At 27.2% G+C, this 20,000-nt stretch overlaps 1 protein-coding gene across 1 annotated transcript in view; it reads right to left on the reverse strand.

The window, feature by feature from the left end:
- Positions 1 to 20,000, reverse strand: part of LOC100202865 (prohibitin 1) — a 30,504-nt gene that overhangs the window by 3,961 nt on the left and 6,543 nt on the right. The window contains exon 3 of the mRNA XM_065800261.1: positions 15,105 to 15,247. Coding sequence (XP_065656333.1) covers positions 15,105 to 15,247 — 143 coding nt within the window. The remainder of the gene's footprint in view (positions 1 to 15,104; positions 15,248 to 20,000) is intronic.

The raw sequence follows: 20,000 nt of genomic DNA on the forward strand, positions 1-20,000 counted from the left end.
GGTGTTACTCATACAGATGTCTGATCAAAGGAGTGACATTAAATTGAGACTAACAGTTGATATATCATTATGAGGCTTCATATAACTGTTGAAACCTCATATTATTATGAGATTTCAACAGTTGGTACATCATTATAAAAAGTTTCAAATATATTTAATTTTTATTTATCTTGTTATTTTGAAAGTCTTCTTGGCAATGCTTAGATAAAAGCAATGACTAAAACATGTTTTTGATAGATTACTGATAGGTTCCAAATTTTGTGGTATCTATTTTATCCAGCAGCAGTTTTTTTAGAAGCATGTGCTAAACTACTTATATTCTATAAATACTTTAATAAAAAAATCTTCAACTGCTCAATCAAAAAGAGGTAAAAGTTGACAGCAAGATTAGGGAAATATTTGAAAATCCAGAAGGACTAGATCAGGCAGAGGTAATAATCAACACTAAGAGTAGAGGATAATTCAATCTACAAGGCAAGTTCTGATTCAGATCTGCCTGAAAAGGAATTAACTAAGTTTTTTGCATCTTTAAAGGGATCCACAAGTGTTGAGACAAGTTGTGCTCATACCTTAAATAAATCTTAGAAAATAGTTTTAGATTTAATTTAACCATAACAAACTATTTATTGAGATATTATAAAAAAAACTTGATTGTTTTCAATGCCATGCTCTTTTTTGCAAAAGAAACTTATGGCTTGAATAATTTTTTTTTTCAAAAAATCTAGTCTGATTAATTTGCTTACCTTCAATAAATCGAGTCAATAAATGTAAGTATTGTTGTAAATGTTGAATTATGTTAAAATATTTTAAGTTTTGGATTTTAATTTTTATTATCTTTTTTAATGTTAGGTTTGTAAGGTAAATAGTAAAAAAAAAAAAATTTTTAAAGTACTTTTACTATAACTTGCTTAAAATTAAAAAAAAAACACTGTAAAAAAAAAAAAAAATCGAACTTTAAAATTTTTTGATAATAACTTTAATTTAAATAAAAGATTAAATTAATACAACGGTCAATACTACTGTGATCAAAAAGTAAGGTGAATTTTTAATTTAAACTTCACGCCTTATTTGAATCGTCCAATCTTTTTTATTTTTAAGTTGGTAGGAATGTCATTAACATTTGCGCCAAATTACATGTCAAACTCATAATTATTTTTTTTTGTTTACGCTTGTTTCTGAAGTACCAAAAGTGCATTCGGCGATTTTCACGATGCCTAATTTTGTTGAGCAAATAAGTGCTATTAAATTTTGTTTGCGGAATGATATTTCTGCTGCTGAAACGTATCGAATGTTGCAAAAGGCCTTCGGTGAAGAGACTTAGTCTCAAAAAAATGTTTGCAAGTGATACAAAGACTTCAAAGAAGGCCGAGAACGTGTTGATGACTTGGAACGCTCCGGACGACCATCGACTTTGATTGATGATCGCCACATCAACAAAATCAAAGAATTGGTGCTTGCAAATCGTCGGTTAACAATTCGAGACCTTGTTGACATGGTTGGAATATCATTTGGGTCTGTGCAAGCGATTTTGAAGGATCATTTGGGCCTCAGAAGACTCAAATCACGTTTGGTGCCGAAATTTCTCAATTTCTTTGAAAAAGAGCATCGCGTTAAAACGTGTGAAGCAATGCTTTCTGACTATCAAGACGTCTACAAACAAATTGTTACTGGCGATGAGACTTGGGTCTACGCATACGACCCTGAAACAACTGACCAATCGAGTGAATACCGTGAAAAAGGCGAGCCGAGACCGAAGCAACCACGTCAAAGTCGCTCAAAAATCAAGGTCATGTTGACTGTTTTCTTTGATTATTGTGGTGTCGTGCACTACGAATTCCTTCCAACTGGCCAAACTGTCAACAAGGAATATTATTTAAGCGTTATGCGACGTTTGCGTGAAGCTATTCGCAAAAAGAGACCGGAATTATGGGCCAATAACTCTTGGATTTTGCACCACGATAATGCGCCTTCGCACACAGCACTGGTTCTTCGTGAGTTTTTCGCTAAAAACTCTACCCATGTTGCTCCACAACCACCGTATTCGCCCGACTTCTGGCTGTTCCCAAAGCTCAAGAGACCACTCTGGGGAAATCGTTTTGAGTCCATTGAAGAGATCCAACGTGAATCGGCACGCGCATTGAAGGCTATCCCTACCGAGGACTTTTCGGCATGCTTCGAAGACTGGAAAAAACGTTGGCAAAAGTGCATTGAGGCCGGGGGGAATTATTTTGAGGGGGACGATACAGATTTGGAAGAATAAATAAAGATTTTTCATTTTATAAAAAAATTCACCTTACTTTTTGATCACAGTAGTACTTTATACTAAAAATTTAACAACTCGTCAAATATTCATAAATTCATCTCTAAATATCATGGCCGAACTTAATAGTTTTAGTAGTAGTAGTACCCCTTCAAGTGTGTTTGATATGAAACTCTAGGCAACGATTGCAACCAAGGAAGTGGCGAGAAAGAGTCACAGCACTTTTTGTTATAAGAAAACCTGAATTAAAGTGTATGCAAATATTTAACTTAAGTAAACTTTAAATTATGAATGTTAAAACATACTTAAAAAGATCCCAAACCTCTGAGACATATTGTGTTCATATTAAAGAAAATGAATAAAAAAAAAGATTTGGGCTAAACTTTTTTGATTAAAACAAAAGAAGAAATGCATACCAAGAAAAACTAACTTTTTTTATTTTAGTTGAAGCTTGCCTTCTCCATATTGTTGTAGGCTAAAAAGTCAGCATAATATACCCTGCAATCTACAGACTTGATAACTTATTCAAGCGCATTTTATTCGTAAGAGTTTAAGTACATGACATCATTGATTTTTTTGTTTGTTACATAATTGATCTTTTACGCAAACATAAAAAATCGTCATGTACTGAAACTCTAAGGAGAAAAGTGCGCTTGAATAAATTATTAAGTCTGTAGATTGCGGCGTATATTATGCTGACTTTTTGGCCGACAACAAAACTGAGAAGGCGAGCTTCGACTAAAATAAAAAAGTTAATATTTCATGGTATGCATTTATTCTTTTGTTTTAATCAAAAAAAATTAGCCCAAATTTTTTTATTATAACTCTCTTTAATATGAATAGGGGAGACAAGAGTTATTCGGAACACGGGGTTAGTTGAAGCATTGAACTTCTGCACTGACTAACGAGTAGTTTATTATTACAAACGAAGGTTTCAAGAACTAAAATACATACTATTTTGTTGTTGGATAAAATAAATTGCGAAAATTAAGTTGATGCTCAAGATTTTAGAGAATTGTACACGTAAAAATTAACTTTTTGTGATTTTTGTATTATTAATTGTAATCTTGTATTGTAAAAGATAATAAAATAGTTTGATAACATCTAAGAAGTATTTTTTGTGGGCTTTCTTTTAATGCGCTTTTTATAGGGTTTTGTGCATGGGATACCTTAATTAAATCGTTTAAGAATGCACTGGTTAAATGGGGGTTTGTTGAAACGTTGTGATTGGGGTTTGTTGGAACGTTTTTGTTTTAAGGCATCAATTATATTCCTTCTATTATCGCTTATAGATTATTTTTTTTATTTTATAATTATCCATGCTGGCATACTAAATTAAAGTTTAAATCAAGAATCTTATTATTTAGCATATGTTTTTATTTATTTAAATCTTGCTACCTTGCATCGTTGACAGCAGCTTGTTCTTTATTATTTTAAACACAAGCCGTTGGTTGCGGCTTTTTAATATCATACGTTTTTGAATTCTTAAAAACAATGGTTTTCAACTCTTTACAAATCTATGTTTAAATTGTTGTGCGTTTAAAACTTAAACATTTTAAAAGTTCTTTTATTTAATTTTTCAAAGAGTTGTTTAAATTTAAATTATTTTTTCAATATATATTTCACGACTATTAGAAATTTTGTAAAACTGCAGTTGTGAAAGAGTTATCAGCATTAATAAATTATTTCTAGAATGAGTTATTATAAACGAAAGACACCAGCAAAAGGTATGACAAGCGATACAGTGCTTGCTGTTGTCAAAAGAGTAGTTGAAAATAGAGAGAAATGCCGAGGAGATGCAACAGACTATGGCATTCCTCATGTGACACTCAGAAGATACTGCATCAAAGTCAAAGCGATGCCAAGCACCCCAACCAGTTTAACTGTGAGGTACCGCAACAACAGAAATGTTTTTACATGGAAAACGTATACTATGGCCTCACTCCTGCAGAAGTGCAAAAGTTTGTTTACAATTACGTGAAAAAAACTAAATGCAAAATTCCTCTTTCAATGGGAAAAGAACGAGCGTGCTGGTGCAAAAAATTTTTCTTCGTTTCTAAAAAGAAAACCAGAGTTTGCAATAAGAACACCCAAAGCTACATCGCTGAGTCCTGCCACCAGCTTTAACAGGTATAATGGGAATTCAGTACTAACAAAGCACAGCTTTATCGCAACAGATATTTGGAATGTGGATGAGACAGGTTGTACAACTGTACAAAAGCCACAAAAGATTGTTACCAGAAAAAGAGTGGAGCAAATTGGAGCTGTCACATCGGCCGAGAGAGTAAAATTAGTGACAGTGTGTTGAGCTGTGAGCACTTATAGGAATACTATTCCACCAATGCCTATTTTTCCTAGAGTATATTTTCGTGACCATTTTGTTCGTGATGGTCTAACAGGATGCATTGGAGATGCGAATCCATCCGGAGGGATGAATGGACAGAGTTTTTTGCTGTTCATGAAACACTTTGTGACTCACGTATGATGCACCCCACAGCGACCAGCTTTATTGCTACTTGACAATCATGAACCGCACATTAACCTAGAAGTTTTGGATTTTGGTTTTGGATTTTTGAAGTTCCTATTTTAGCTACTTTCAGTCAAGAACTTACTGTCTTGGCTACTGGTAGTAATAATAATAACAATATTTGTGATTTTTTATATAAATTTCGATTGTGATATTTTGCCTTTATTAAGATGTAGAACCAGATATTACTAAGCATATCGGACCATTAACTCCAGGACTTCTTAAAACTCCACCAGCAGATGTAGCGAAAACCCCACAAGAAATTTTTGAAAATTTTGAAAGCGTTTAGCTGATATAGGACATTTTGACATCGCGAGATTTAAAAAAATTGGCCCCAAAAAAGGAAGGACTCACATTTTAACAGATACACCATAGAAAGACGAGATTGCCAGAAACAAAGCAGCAAAAGAAGATGCAGACAAAAACTGCAAAGAAAGTGCCAGATAAGAAAATACTTACAAAAATTATACCAAAAGTCTATTCCGTAAAAGATAAGGTTATTAAAAGGAAAAGCAAGACAAAAAAATCAAAAAACCGTAAATAGTCTTCATTAACCAATAATAATCAGCAAGAAACAGCATGCATATACTGCTGAGAACTGCTTGGTGAGTCCAATCCGGGAGAAAAGTAGATTATGTGCTCTTTGTTACCTTCGAGTAACAGGAGGCATGTTCAAGTACAGATTCACATGCTGCCGAATACATCTGTGACTTCTTTTTATATATATTATGTTTCAACTAAACCTATTGTCAGTTCCAACTAGCCTCAATGGCAGAGTTTATTGGAACATTTTTTTTACAGCTCTCTAATCAATGATATATTAAAAACTGCATAACTAAATTTAAACATTATTAGTGAATACTGTGTGCTATAGTAAGTAGTATTAAGGCAATAAAAAAAATTTCAAAAGAAATTTGCATTTTAACCACAAGTTCACTAATAAAAAAAAAATACTCCAACTAACCCCGGTCTCCCCTACAATGTCTCAGAGGTTTGGGATTCCTTTAAACATGTTTCAAGGTCTACAGTTTTACTTTCACTTAACAATTGAAGCAATCTCCTTAATTTTGATCTATAGCATTTGATTCCGTTTTAGAATGTTTTTTGTTTGTTAAATAGTTTTTAAAACTTGCATCAGACAATAAGCCTGCCTGGCCGAGTTATAAACAGAGTTATTGCAGAGTTTCTGAAACAAAAAGCCGCAGTTCAAATCCTCCTACTGGAGTCTTTAATTTTTTGATTTTTCTAAAATACAAAATAAAACACTTTTGAAGTTCTATAGATGTTAAATACATAACATATATAAAGATATTATACACTATCACAAACAAAAGGAAGAGAGTTTTTAAAAAAGCTTAAAAATTCTGAAAACATCTTAACACCAAGAAAAATTTGTTGCACATGTGCCTTGATCAAGACACTTATGTTATTGATGTGCTTAGGTAATTAGTTCAAATAAACTGTGGATGGTCTGAAACCTAATTAAAAAAAAGAGACAGTCCTGATATGCTAGAAGGTGCTGCTGTGGAGTAGGGTGCAATGATTTTTAGTTTTTTTTCAATTCAGAAACGGCAAGGTTACTTTTGATGAAGAATTTCATGTAGATACTGAATCTGCAAAAAAAAAAAATTTTTAATGTCTTGCTGGGTGGGTCAGCATTGTTTTGAACGGAAAAATGACTAAAATGTGACAAATTAACAGGGCAAAACAATACTTAAAAAAAAATTTCATCTCAAACTTTTTAATTAACTCAATACTTATGTTGAATTGTAAGAAAATTGATTATTTGGTTCAAAAAGTCGTAAAAATAAACAAAAAAAAGGATTTTTTGCGAAGTATTTTTTTAGTAAGGTATTTTTACAAAATCAGGCACTTTTTTCATATTTTAGACAAACAATGTTAAGGTAAAGTGTGTTGTTTTTTACCTGTATTTATCAAGCTTTAAAAGTAAGGGGAGTTTATTTTTGTGGGGAATTTTATAGGGAATCTGAAAAATTAAATAAAAAGTGTCTTGTTAGGGAGGAACGCTTATTTTCAACGAAAAAATCACTAAAATAATAATTAAAGAGAAAAAATTATAAATCAAAAAAAAATTTAATTTAATTTGATAAACTCAATATAAACTATGTTGAACTTTATGAAATATCATACTTTGTTAAAAAGTCAAAAAAATAAACACATAATGGGGGCTTTTGTGAAGGTTGCTTTTAGAAAAATTAGTCGATGTTTTATATTTTAGGCAGTGAATGTTATCGTAGGGTGCGCTGTCTTTTCTAAATCTAATAAAGTCAAACACTTTTGTTAAAACAAACAGTATATTATATACTAATACATTTTATAATATGTATTATATAATACTGGTATCATTATTAAAATTTACATATAGTTAACAATTAATAGTTTATAAGTTTTATTTTAAATTTGTGAGTCCAACTAAGTTATATTTAGCATTGTTTATGCTCATAAAACCCCAACTGATTTCTTGTGCTCTTATATATCCTACTCGCTTCTCATGGAAATATGTTTTTGCGCACCCTACGATAACATTCACTGCCTAAAATATGAAACATCAACTAATTTTTCTAAAAGCAACCTTCACAAAAGCCCCCATTGTGTGTTTATTTTTTTGACTTTTTAACAAAATATGATATTTTGTAAAGTTCAACATAGTTTATATTGAGTTTATCAAATTAAATTAAAATTTTTTTTTTTTTGATTTATAATTTTTTCTCTTTAATTATTAATATTTTAGTCATTTTTTTGTTGAAAACTAAGTGTTACCCCAACAGCTGTAAAAACCTTAATTTTAAATAGCATTTGTACAGCACTCTCCTATGCAATAAGTACGCTGTGGCCTTTTATATAAAATTTAATAAAATACATAATACCCTTAAAAATCTAACAAAGCAAACTTGAAACATTAGCTAAAATTACAAATTAAAGAGAGAATAAAACTAAAAAAAGAGTCCAACAAAAGTGCAATAAAATGTAACATAAAAATCATAAAAAACACCATTAATCAAAAAAGCATTGAATAGAATTAGCAGTATAATACAAACATCATACTAAAATAAAGTTCATTCAAAATTTTAAAATAGTCAGACTTATTGTATTGTTAGTGATTGAAATTACAGTATAGGTTGTACTGTTGGTTGATTTTAGTTTAAAAATGATAACTTTGATGAAAATGACTTCACACATGTTCAGCAATTGTTGTTATCTGCTGAACCATGAAACTTAGAAATTATTTTATTACTTGACTGGTTTCTATTTCATTATCTTTTATAAAGTATTTTAATTTTCATAAACTTGTTGTGAACTCTTAATACTATTATTTTTTGTAATATTATGGCAATTCATTTTACAGTTGTTACATTACAGATTACAAACTGTTACAAACTCTCTTTTTTTTTAAGTAAGACACTGTTTCTTAATTTTTAAAACGTCCTTTTTTATTAGTGTTCAGTTGACAGAATTCTATTTCAAACAGTATATCACATCTGAATAATCAATGGTGTTGATTTTTCAGATATGATATACTGTTTAAAAGTATAATTTTCCATATATATAACTTTATATCAGGTACAATATAAAGTTATATATGGAGAAATTCCACGGCGCATAATGAAAAAGTAGTCAAATTTTATTCTCTTTTTCGTCAATTTTTAGCAAATGAATATTTATGTAGACACATGAAAGTTTATTTAAAATATATCTTTAGTACTAAAATTGATTTATTTAAGTCATTTTTATGCTTCTGAAAGTTACGGTTTTTCTTGTCGCATGATAAAAAAAGTATCATTGTAAAACATTATTTTAACATTGAATTTATTTGCATAATCGGAACTAATTTAGCATGAAAATGGAGTTAATATGTTCAAATTGTTGTTGGTCAGATTTTATACTTTATAAAAAATATATATTTCAAAAAAATAACGAACGAACTTTTGCAATTTTCATGTAATGTATGTTGACTAAAACATGATAATTTTTTTTTTTTTCCAAAACTAAGTTTTTTAATAATATATGCGAAAGAATATTAAATGTTATGTTCTTACAATTAAAGTTATGAATAAGGATGCTTAGTTAAAGCACATTTTTATTTTAAATTTGTGTAATGTAAGTTAAAACTACATGCATTTACTTAAGTTCTGGCACTTTTTGTTAAGAAAATATATTACATCATTAATTTCACTTAATTCATTGCTTTGGCTTGACAAGGTTTTAACTGAAACTTTTTATTTTGGTACATATAAATATACATAAATAAAAATTGGAATTATATAAATATTTTTGTTTAAAAAAAAAAAAAGATTTATTTGTTTTCTCTTAATATAAAAAAAAATCAGTTTTTTTTTTTGTTAATTCACCTTCCGAAGGCCCAGAAGGCCACTACAGATGAGGAGGCTACTTAACTGTGGTTATAACCCTCTCTCAACTCTATAACTCCAAAACACGAGCCTTGAAGAACAAGGCCGCTGCGCAGAGAAACAAGTCGAGCCCGGTACTACCAGGGACGTGGCGGAGATCAAACTCAGAACCTCTCGTTTATAAAGTGAGCGCTCTAGTACTATTTCACTACCTTTTCTATTTTTGTTTAGTAAAACAAAGTGTTTGTAAGTGCAATTAAAGGGGGTCATCCATAAAGCACATCACTCTATATTTGACAATTCTAAACCCATTTCCTCCTGTCACAAATGATCACTTATACCTGAACCCCTCTCCCTCCTGAACTGTGATAGCAGTTTTTACGTCAAAAATATTTCAAAAGATTTAAAGGTAAATAATTTGCAGCATTTTAAAAATTCAACCTAATAAAAATAAGGCAACACGCATAAACATAAGAAGTGCAAGTAAAAACTCCGACAAACCAAAGATTTTCTTATTTAAATGACTCAAATAAGTATTAATAAAGTTGTAATACTAAAATAATTTTATAGTGTTGCTCTTGGTCTTGCGGAAAAACCGTATTCGATTTGATAACTATCATGAATGTTATGAAAAATCACTCAGAAAGAGTGCCTCCAAATTTTTTAAATTTGTTTTGTTAATTATTTTTAATGAATGAATTCAATACGTTTGCAATTCTTTTGCTATGTAACTCTAACTCTTAGTAATAGATATAAAAATTCCATAATAATAATTGCTCGGTAACATAAGTGATGTAACATAAGTTAAATATATAGTATCAAAATAACTAGTTTATTTTCCTTTGCTGGTCACCTCTGACCAGCAAATGAAAATAAACTAATACAAACCGCTTTACTGATTCGCAGAATTCAGACCTAAAAGTTGAAGCAATTTTTTTACCTTGTTTTCTGTGTAATATAAGTTAAGCGGCGTTTTTAGTAATAAGTTCTCCCTCTTTTGGGAAGATTCAAAACTTTTTAGCTTATTTTGCTTTTTAGACAAACAGCTTTCATACAAAATAGTTAAAAGTTAAACTTACAGTTTAAATAGGCAAATATTTGATAAAATTGTTGCGCCTGTAACGTAAGTTAAAAATGGAACTGCCCATATAAATATATATATCAGACCTTGTTTTAAAGCATTAAACGTAGAGCGATTTACGTACGCCTTAAGCCATTTTTATAAGTTTAAAAAATAAATATATTAATTAGTAAATATTTACTAATGAAAAAAAAACACAAATAAAATTAAAAAGTTTATTTTTATTTTGTTGTAATGATTGATTTTTTAAGCTTGAAGCAAAGATCATAAAAACATAATTTAATTCTGATAAAAAATATGATTTAATTTAAAATTAATTTAATAAAAATATATAATTTTATTCTGATAAAAATATATATATAATTTAATTTAGATTTGAAAGATATAATTTAATTTTGATTTAAATGATATATTTAAGTTTATTAAAATGAAAGTTAATGCGTATGTTTAACTTAACTGTCAAATCTATTTTAAAATATTACTAAACATTGTTTAATTTTTAAATTTTATTTGTTCTTAAAAAAAATCAGCTTATTTTTATTGCAATTGGTTTTTCAGTTTTCCTTCCTAAACATTTTTTTTTTACTCAAAATTAAACTTTAAATAAACGGCTGCATCAAAATTTTGCACAAAACGTAAGTTAAACTTTTATTTTATAACTCAAGTTAAATCGCAGCAATTATTTTTTAATAAACAATATATTCAGCTATGTAATTTTAATAATAAAATAATAAACTAATAAATTTTAAATAAATAAAGTAAATAAACTAACATAATTTTTTATTTGTCACTCACTAATTTTTTTTAAATAAAAAATCATTTGTAGAGGCAAAGCAACAATTAGAAATTTAAGAAATAAAATTTTAAAAAAACTCAAAAGTTTAACATATTTCAATTCATTTATGCAAATGTTGAGAAAAGAAAGAAATTTGTTAATACCAAACATTTTTAAAAATGCAATATTAAATTTAATTTTTTATTATTTAAAAAAATTAAAAGAAAATAAACAATCCTTTATAGTAATAATAAAAAAGTCGTTAAATAACATTTAACTCATTTTGCGGTAATTATTATTATTGCAGTAATTTAAAAAAGTCTTTAAAAAATAAAAAAATAAAGAGAATTTTATGATGTCAAATATTGCGTCAAGCTAATGCATTAAGCATTTTTTATTCAAAACAAGACCTGATATAAATATAAATATATATATATATTTATATTAGGGTGTCCCTTTTTTGGTGCTGATTGTTTTATTTTTTAATGCTCAAGGGAAATAAGCTTTATATCAGGTACAATATATAGCTTTGTTCCTACTTGCATCGAATCATGTTCATACAAGTAGCACAGTAGTTGCACTTACTCGCGTTATTTGTTAAAAGGGTGGATATGCTTAAAGCAGGTTTTACAATGATGCAAAATTAATAATTGAAAATAGATAATTATTATCTTAATAATTTGATAATAATTGATAATAGTAAATAGAAAATAATGATCTATTTACAATAATTGTAAATAGATATTTATCATCAATTTACAATTATTGTAAATAGATCAATTGTGACATTGTAAAAACCGCTTTAAGCAAATAAAAAAACCCTGATTCAGTTACTCTCGTCGTTAACACATATTGTTTTATATTTAATGGCAGTGGAATTAAGAAGCAAAAAAAAAAAAATTTTTTAGTGGTGTGAAGTATCAAATAATAGGGGCAAAAGTTACTGTCTAACCGTCAAGTTCTTGAAGTACTTTTTTTTTATATTCGCGAAGTTTTATTGTTAGTGAAACCATTAGTGAAATGGCAAATCTCGTCATTCAAGAGTGTATTGTATTTTAGGAAAAAGTTAGAATCCTACCAGAGCTATAAATAACAGAGTAAAAAAACTTGTAAATCTACATCATGTTTGGAGAGAGTGGCAAAAAAACTCAAAAAAAAAAGCAAGATGTTTACAAGCACTGTGAGGAGGACTTTCAAAACAAATTAGATAATTTATTTGATATAGCACATGCTGATGCTTTTGAACAGATAGAAATACAAAAACAAAAAGAACCAAATACAAAAACAAAAAGAATTTTTTGTAGACAAAAAAATCAGCCAAAAAAGAAAGGGCAAGATGGAGAAAATTAGATGAAGAAAAAAAAGACTACACAAGATTTTATACAAACGCAAGAATATCATGATCTACACATCAGCATCGATAAAAACCTTGAGGAACCATTACCATCAACCTCAAAAACATTAGGTAATGAAACTACAACAAAAAGAGGAAGGAAGAACTTTATCATATTTTAAGCATAAGGGATTCTGTCTATATACTTCAGGCTGTAGTAGTAGCATTAGATCTAAGTTGTGATGATAAACAAATTGTTCATTCAATGCATTCACACACAAAGTAGAAAAGATTAGGCGGAATTTATAAAATCTGATTTTAAGAACAATATGCCTGAAATGGTGACCATTCACTGGGGTGGGAAATTATTACCTGGAATGGATGTAAGAAATTTTAAAGAAGAAAGTCTGGCAATTCTAATTTCATTTGTAGAATAGGAACAAATGCTGGATGTATTTAAACTCGAGAGCTCTTCTGACCATGATCAAGTTGAAACTGTGTTAAGTGCATTTTATGACTGGAACCTTGATGACAAAGTACAAATAATGTGCTGCGACACAACAGCGTCTAATAAAGGGTCATTAAAAGAAGCTTTTGTACTTGGAACAAAAAATAGACAGGGAATTACTACTTTTTGCTTGCCGCCATTACATTTAGGAACTAGCTTTAAAATGTGTGTTTGAAAAAAAAATCCACCAAGTAACCCCTGATGCCCCAATGTTCAAAAAGTTTAGAGATAACTGGAAAGCTATTAACCTGGCTGCTATTAAAACCTACCCTGATATCGTCAAACAACACTTTAGTAATACAACATTTTAAGAATCATTGGCATTTTATAATCGAGAACTGCAAAAAACATTTATAAAATATAAGTATTTCAATTGATTTAGCTACATAACGGGAAGGGTTAAAAACAGCAATTTTCAAAATCTTCAGAGTTCTGTCGGCCTGCATTAATTTTGTCATAGGAAGATAAAAAATTTTATTTAAGTAATTCTATTATAATGGTTACTTTAAATTTTTTTTTTTTTTACAAAGTTGTTACAAAAATAAAATTATCAAAGTTATGTCTCAACTACTTTTTTTTTTTTACATATAAAAGTGCAACTTTTAATAAGTGTAAACTAAGATGTAATAATTCTAATTCGGTAAAAAAATCTATATTTGAGACATATTTTAATTGCATCTCATATCTAGATTTTGTTACATTTTTTGGTCATTAAAAGAAAATTTCCGGCTTAATCAGTAGTTTTATATTCTTTTAGTAAATATTTTATAAAATATATGTGTTTCAATCGATGTAGCTACATAATGGGAAAGGTCAAAAACAGCAATTTTTAAAATCTTCAGAGTTCTGTCAGCATGCATTAATGTTTTCATACGAAGATAAAATTTTGTATACAAGTAAGTTTAAATAGTTTAAAAAGAAATAAGGAGTATGCATTTCAAAATCTAAAAAAAAAATTTTACTCATAAAGTACACCCTAATATATATACATATATCAGGCCTTGTTACGAGACTTCGCTGCGTAGCGAAAATGCGTAACGCATTTCTAAGTAACTCAACTCAGCAAATATATTTTGCACCGTTAGAAGTTTTATTGCGTCACTAGTGTCTTTTTAAGTACCGCATTGTAATTAAAGTTATTTTATTAACGCGTTAAAAATCATACAAACAGTTAGTTTTTTTCTCACTAGAACAAAAGTTACAAATAAAATCTTTAAATAAAATAAGTTCTTTTTTAAAAAATCATTTTTATTATTTTTTCAAATATGAACTAAAATTTATTTTGAAAAAAATATTTTTTTCATGAAACGTAAAATAATGTTTATTTTCTAATGATTTTACAGTTGGTTTTTGATTATTTTATTAACTGTTAATAAATTTTTTGATATTAATTTTTGAACTCTTTTTAATAATGTTTTTAAATAATAAAGAGTTTTTTTTTGTTATTTATCAGTTACCGATAACATATTCGTGATCATAATTTATTTTCATAAATTAAACGAACGTCATTAAAACTTTACATTATTGAATTAACAATAAACAAAATACCTTATTAATAAAATATTTACATTAAAATAAATCGTGCATTTTTTAAACTATTATGATAAAAAATAATTCTTACATTTAAAAGGAATATATATATTTAATTCCTTAAGATAAAACTTAAAACACTTTATTTTTTTTAACTAATTTTTAACAACAATAAAAAAAATTATTAAACAAACTGTTTCTTTAACAAAAAATCTATTAGTTTACAATTGCGGTTAAATGCACTTACTTACGACTTTATTTCTTCAGAATAAACGTCACATAAACGATATCAAAAGATAATTAACAATATTCTAAAAGATATAAGTTTTTGCGTAACGCAAAACTGCTGAACGCGTAGGCAGATCGCCTTTACGCAAGCAAAATGCGAGCTGCGTAGCGCTTCTTAACAAGGCCTGATATATATATATATACATATATATACATATATATATATATATATATATATATATATATATATATATATATATATATATATATATATATATATATATATATATATATATATATATATATATATATATATATATATATATATTAGGGTGTCCTTTATAAGAGTAAAATTATATTTCAGATCTACATAAAAATAAAAAATATCAAAGTCAAATACCAAACATTGAGTTAGCCTAGATAAAATTACAAGAATACATTAAAATTACATGTACATATTACTAATATACTAATAAAACTTATACAACTTACAACTACAGCTTTCAAAACCTCAGTAGTAATTGAAGGAAGAACCTTTTCAGCATAATCTTCACCTAAACTCATGTATATCTTAGGAAGTTCAGATGCTTTTGGTCGAAAAAGTATTCTGAGAGTTATATTGACATTCTGTAAATCTAAAGATAAATATTATATTGAGGTTTTAGGTGTGGGAAAGCACATGCAGCCTTTATGCAAAACTATCATTAGCTAAGATCAAGCATAAAAGATCAAGATACAAATATTTTAAAAATTCAAAAATCATAATTTGTTATCTTGATGGGCACGCTAAATATTAACTAACATTTTTATCAAAAAGGATATATATAGAAATACATTTGATTAAAAACTGAATGAAAATATAATCATAGAAAATAAACTAAAAAAGATAATAAAAAACTTTGATTAAAAAAGATTTCAGAATAAGTGCAATATTTAGATTTTAGCTTATAGCTTTAAATTTATTCTTTAACAAAAATTTCAATTATAATAAGTAAAAAAAAGTTAATAAAAAATTTGTACCAAATTAATTACCAATCCTTATCTGCAAATCTGCAAAAGTAAATAACAAAAAGTGCTATAACTGTTTAAAAAAGTTTGTTTTAAAGTTGCTTGCTTTACTTAAATGTTTTTATTTTTTATTACTTCTGTTTTAAAGTTGTTTGCTTTACTTAAACGCTTATTTAAAGTTTATTACTTCCACTTATAATATTAATTTGAAAAACAAACTAATTAAGATTATAGCATTTGCTATTTGTGAATGAAGATCAATAGATTAATAAACTGAAGTGTCTATTTGTGAATGGAGATCAATAGATTAAATACACTGAAGTTACTATTTGTGAATGGAAATCGATAGATTAAATACACTGAAGTTGCTACTAAAGAAAAAAAAGAAGCTCAAAAAAGAAGAAAAACTTGATAATGAATAAAATTACAAAAATTTAAAAAAATATTTTTTTCAATCTTATTTAAAATGATTTTAAAACAATACAGTATTTACCAAAAATCAAATTTGTTGGTACAAACTAAATCTTGTAAAAATTCAATATATTTTTTAAATTGGTCTAAATCGTGCTAGCAAAATAATACCAATATATGATTCATTTAAAAGCTGCGGAAAAGTTGCAAATAATACCATCATATACGATTAAAAGTCATATACAATTAAAAAATTTGAAATTTTTCTTTTTTGAAAAAAAAAACACACCAGGATTTGATAAAATTTCTGATAGATTTGATACAAAATAGATTTTGAACAAAAAACAAAGCTAAGCAGACCACTGATTTATATACTTAAGTTTTCATTAAATTTTTCATGATTATATTTTCAAATACAAAAAAATTTTCATTTTCTTTGTCATTATAATCTTCATTTTGATTATTTTTTTTTCTCTTCTGCTTTCTTTCTTTTCCAAACATGACTGACACTACTCTATCCACACTATTCTATCATTGTAGCATATAACTTATTCTATCATTGTAGCATATAACTAGCATATATCAACTTTCAAATAAGATCTTTCTCTTTTGAACATATCCTCTTTATCTGTAAAATATATATATATATATATATATATATATATATATATATATATATATATATATATATATATATATATATATATATATATATATATATATATATATATATATATATATTTGTGCCACGGCCGAGTAATACCACAATAGCACAGATCTTATTTAAAACAAAAAAGTAAACTCCTCTGTTTAAGGTAGCTTTGTGGGTCAAAAGCAACAAACTTTATTCAAAACTCAAGCTAAACAAACACAACCGGTTTCAACTTTGAAACCAAATACAAACTTTTTATATATACTTTTTATCAAACATTTTTATCTTTGAACTCTGATTTAAAGCTAGTGACTTTAATTATCTCCCATACATTAGTTTGCTGTTTACTTAATTCTTTGTATACTGCTTCATTTTTAATGGCATTTTGGTGATGTGCTGTTTACAAATGTCTTTCAACAACACAACAATGATGGTCACATCAGCTTTATATACAAAAGTGGTATAAAAGATCACATTTTATGCAAAAGACTATATTATCTTGACATTGCTGTAGTGAAACTTTGGAAACGATTCTTTAAATACTGATTGAAAATTTTGACTTTTCTTTTTTTTCTTAACCACATTGTCAACTTGAGCTTCTTAATTATATTTTTTTCTAATTTTTTGTTTTCTTATATTATTTTCGATTTTCTTAAAAGCGATTTCAATAAATATATTAAACTTTACGCAAAAAATGTTTACATAAGCAGAAATATATAAATCTATTCCACACCAACATTTGCTATAATTTTTTCCCTTATATAAATCCTATTCCAGACCTGTAAAATAAGGGTTTTCACCAAACCAAACATTTCAATACTTATCACACAATACTTCCACACCAATCATTTCTATAATTATTTTTCATTTACTTCAATATTTTTTAGTCAATAGTAGGAAAACAATTCATATAAAAATTACGTTAAGAGCAAAAAAAAAATTAACAAGAACACCTTTTACGCATATGTAGAGCTTATAAGAGATTTATAAAATGGAGTGTTTTCTCTTACCTGCATAACTTTGATACCTCAGTGGTTTAGTGCACTTTTATTTGCATTGTTTTGCAAGGCTTCAAATCTGCCCCTTAATACAAAACATTTTCAATTTTCCAATCTAGCAGTATATATTTATAGCAAAAAAAAAATGATTATAGCCAAAAAGAATTTTTATTGTTAAAATAAAGTTTTCAAGTTTTAGCTAGTTTTAGCTTTTTCTTTTTTGCCTCCACAGCAGCCTCTGGAAATTTCTCGCAGTGTTTTGATGTTTTTAGAATTTTCAAGCTTTTTAAAAAATTCTTTTCTTTTCGTTTGTTATGGCGTATAATATTTTTATATATGTTGTGTATATAATATCTATAAAACTTCAAAATTGTTTTATTTTTATTTTAAAAAATCAAAAAAAAATTTTGAAAAAAAAAGGAAAAAAAAAAGATATCAGTTGTAGGATTTGAACCACAGTTTTTATAAAACGATAAATAAATGGTATACATCAAAATTACAGAGATATTGCTGCAATGGAATTTTCAAGTAAAAGTAAAAGGTTAATATATGTTTGAACATTACATAATTTGAAGTTTACTTAAGTTATATATTTGCATACACTTTCCTTCACAATTTCTTATTAAAAAAAGTGGGACATTTTCTTGCCATTACCTTGGCTGCAATGGCTGCCAAGAGTTCTGTATCAAACATGTTCAAAAGGTAACTACTACTACTACTACTACTACTACTACTACTACTACTACTACTACTACTACTACTACTACTACTACTACTACTACTACTACTACTACTACTACTACTACTACTACTACTACTACTACTACTACTACTACTAATACTACTACTACTACTACTATTAAGTTCAGCATTATTGTATATACATGCTAGAGACTAAATATCTATACAAATGACAGCGCTGGAAATAATTATTTAAAAATAAAAAATATTGAAAAGTGGACAATCACATTATTTTCCGGACAACCAAATTTAATTTTTGTAACTTTCACCTAACTTTTATTTAATTCATGCATTAAACTTTTTGTGTTTGCACAATATATTGAGTGTTGTATTGTAATAATCCACAAAAAATGTTTTTTTACAGAATTCAAGAATAATCTTTTGGTCAAATAATTCTCATATTTTGCTTTTAACTCACATTAAACTTCTTCTAATCTCTGTATATTCATTCTCTTTTTAACCTTTTTAGCGCATTGTTTTGAATCACCTAAACCAAATGAATATTTCTTAACAAAAATGTTATTTCCATCTTTTAAGTATTTTTAATTGTGACTGTTTTTTGTTAGGTTTTACTTTTTTCCTAGCAAGCTTTTCAGATACTGATTTCTTATTGAATGAAATTTTCTTGTCATTTTTTCTGCCTCCATTTTATGATTATAATAATTTTGTTATTTCTATCTAATCAATTTTAATACTTAATATAAAAACTATTACATCATTTTGACATTTAATGATTTCAAACTTTTGAGATCTTTACGACAACTGTTTCAATTAATTCAATCAAGATTAAATTGTTTAAATTGCTTAAATTGTTATAATATTATTAAGCAATGTTTTTCCCACCAATCAAAAACTTCCGTTTTATTTACTATTTGAACTTTAAAAAAAACATCATTTCTAGTTATTATTTCAAATTCTTTCTTTCAAAAAAGTTAAATTCATTCATAAAAATTCATTTATTATTAATTAAACTTTCTAAATTTTAATCTATTTTTTAAATTGACATTTTAAATATTGATTTTAATTTTACATTTTAAATCTATATTTTAATAACCATGATATGCTTTATTAGCTATGCCAACACTTTATGGGCAAGTACACATTCATCAAAACTTAAAAAATTATCTAAATATTAATATGTTAATTTAATAGTAGTAGTGTCGTTTTTAAAGTAGTTTCTAGGCTTTTCTTCACGTGGATCAGTATTTCACGCAGTCTTTCAAGAAAGATCTGCAAGCAAAATAGAGCTGATATTTTTAGTTTCAAGAGGAATTGATGTTGTTCATTGTTTAATTTTACTATAAAATTATAAATAAATGTTTGTTGTTGGTTGTTTGTATTTTTCTAATTTTTATAGCTTGTTTCCTTTAATAATAATAAGACTGTCATTTGTGGACATGTAAGTGTATGTTCATAAATTTGGGTATATTTCAGTATATTTTATATTTCTCTGAATCTATATGTATATTTTCTTTTAGATAAAAAAAAATAAGGTATAGAAAATAGTAAAATAGAAAATTGAAAAAAGTAGTAGAAAGTAAAAGAAGCTGTCAAAAGAATTTTGTCGGAAGCTGTCAA

The sequence above is a fragment of the Hydra vulgaris genome, chromosome 06 (assembly GCF_038396675.1).
Source record: "Hydra vulgaris chromosome 06, alternate assembly HydraT2T_AEP".
NCBI classification, from domain to species: domain Eukaryota; kingdom Metazoa; phylum Cnidaria; class Hydrozoa; order Anthoathecata; family Hydridae; genus Hydra; species Hydra vulgaris.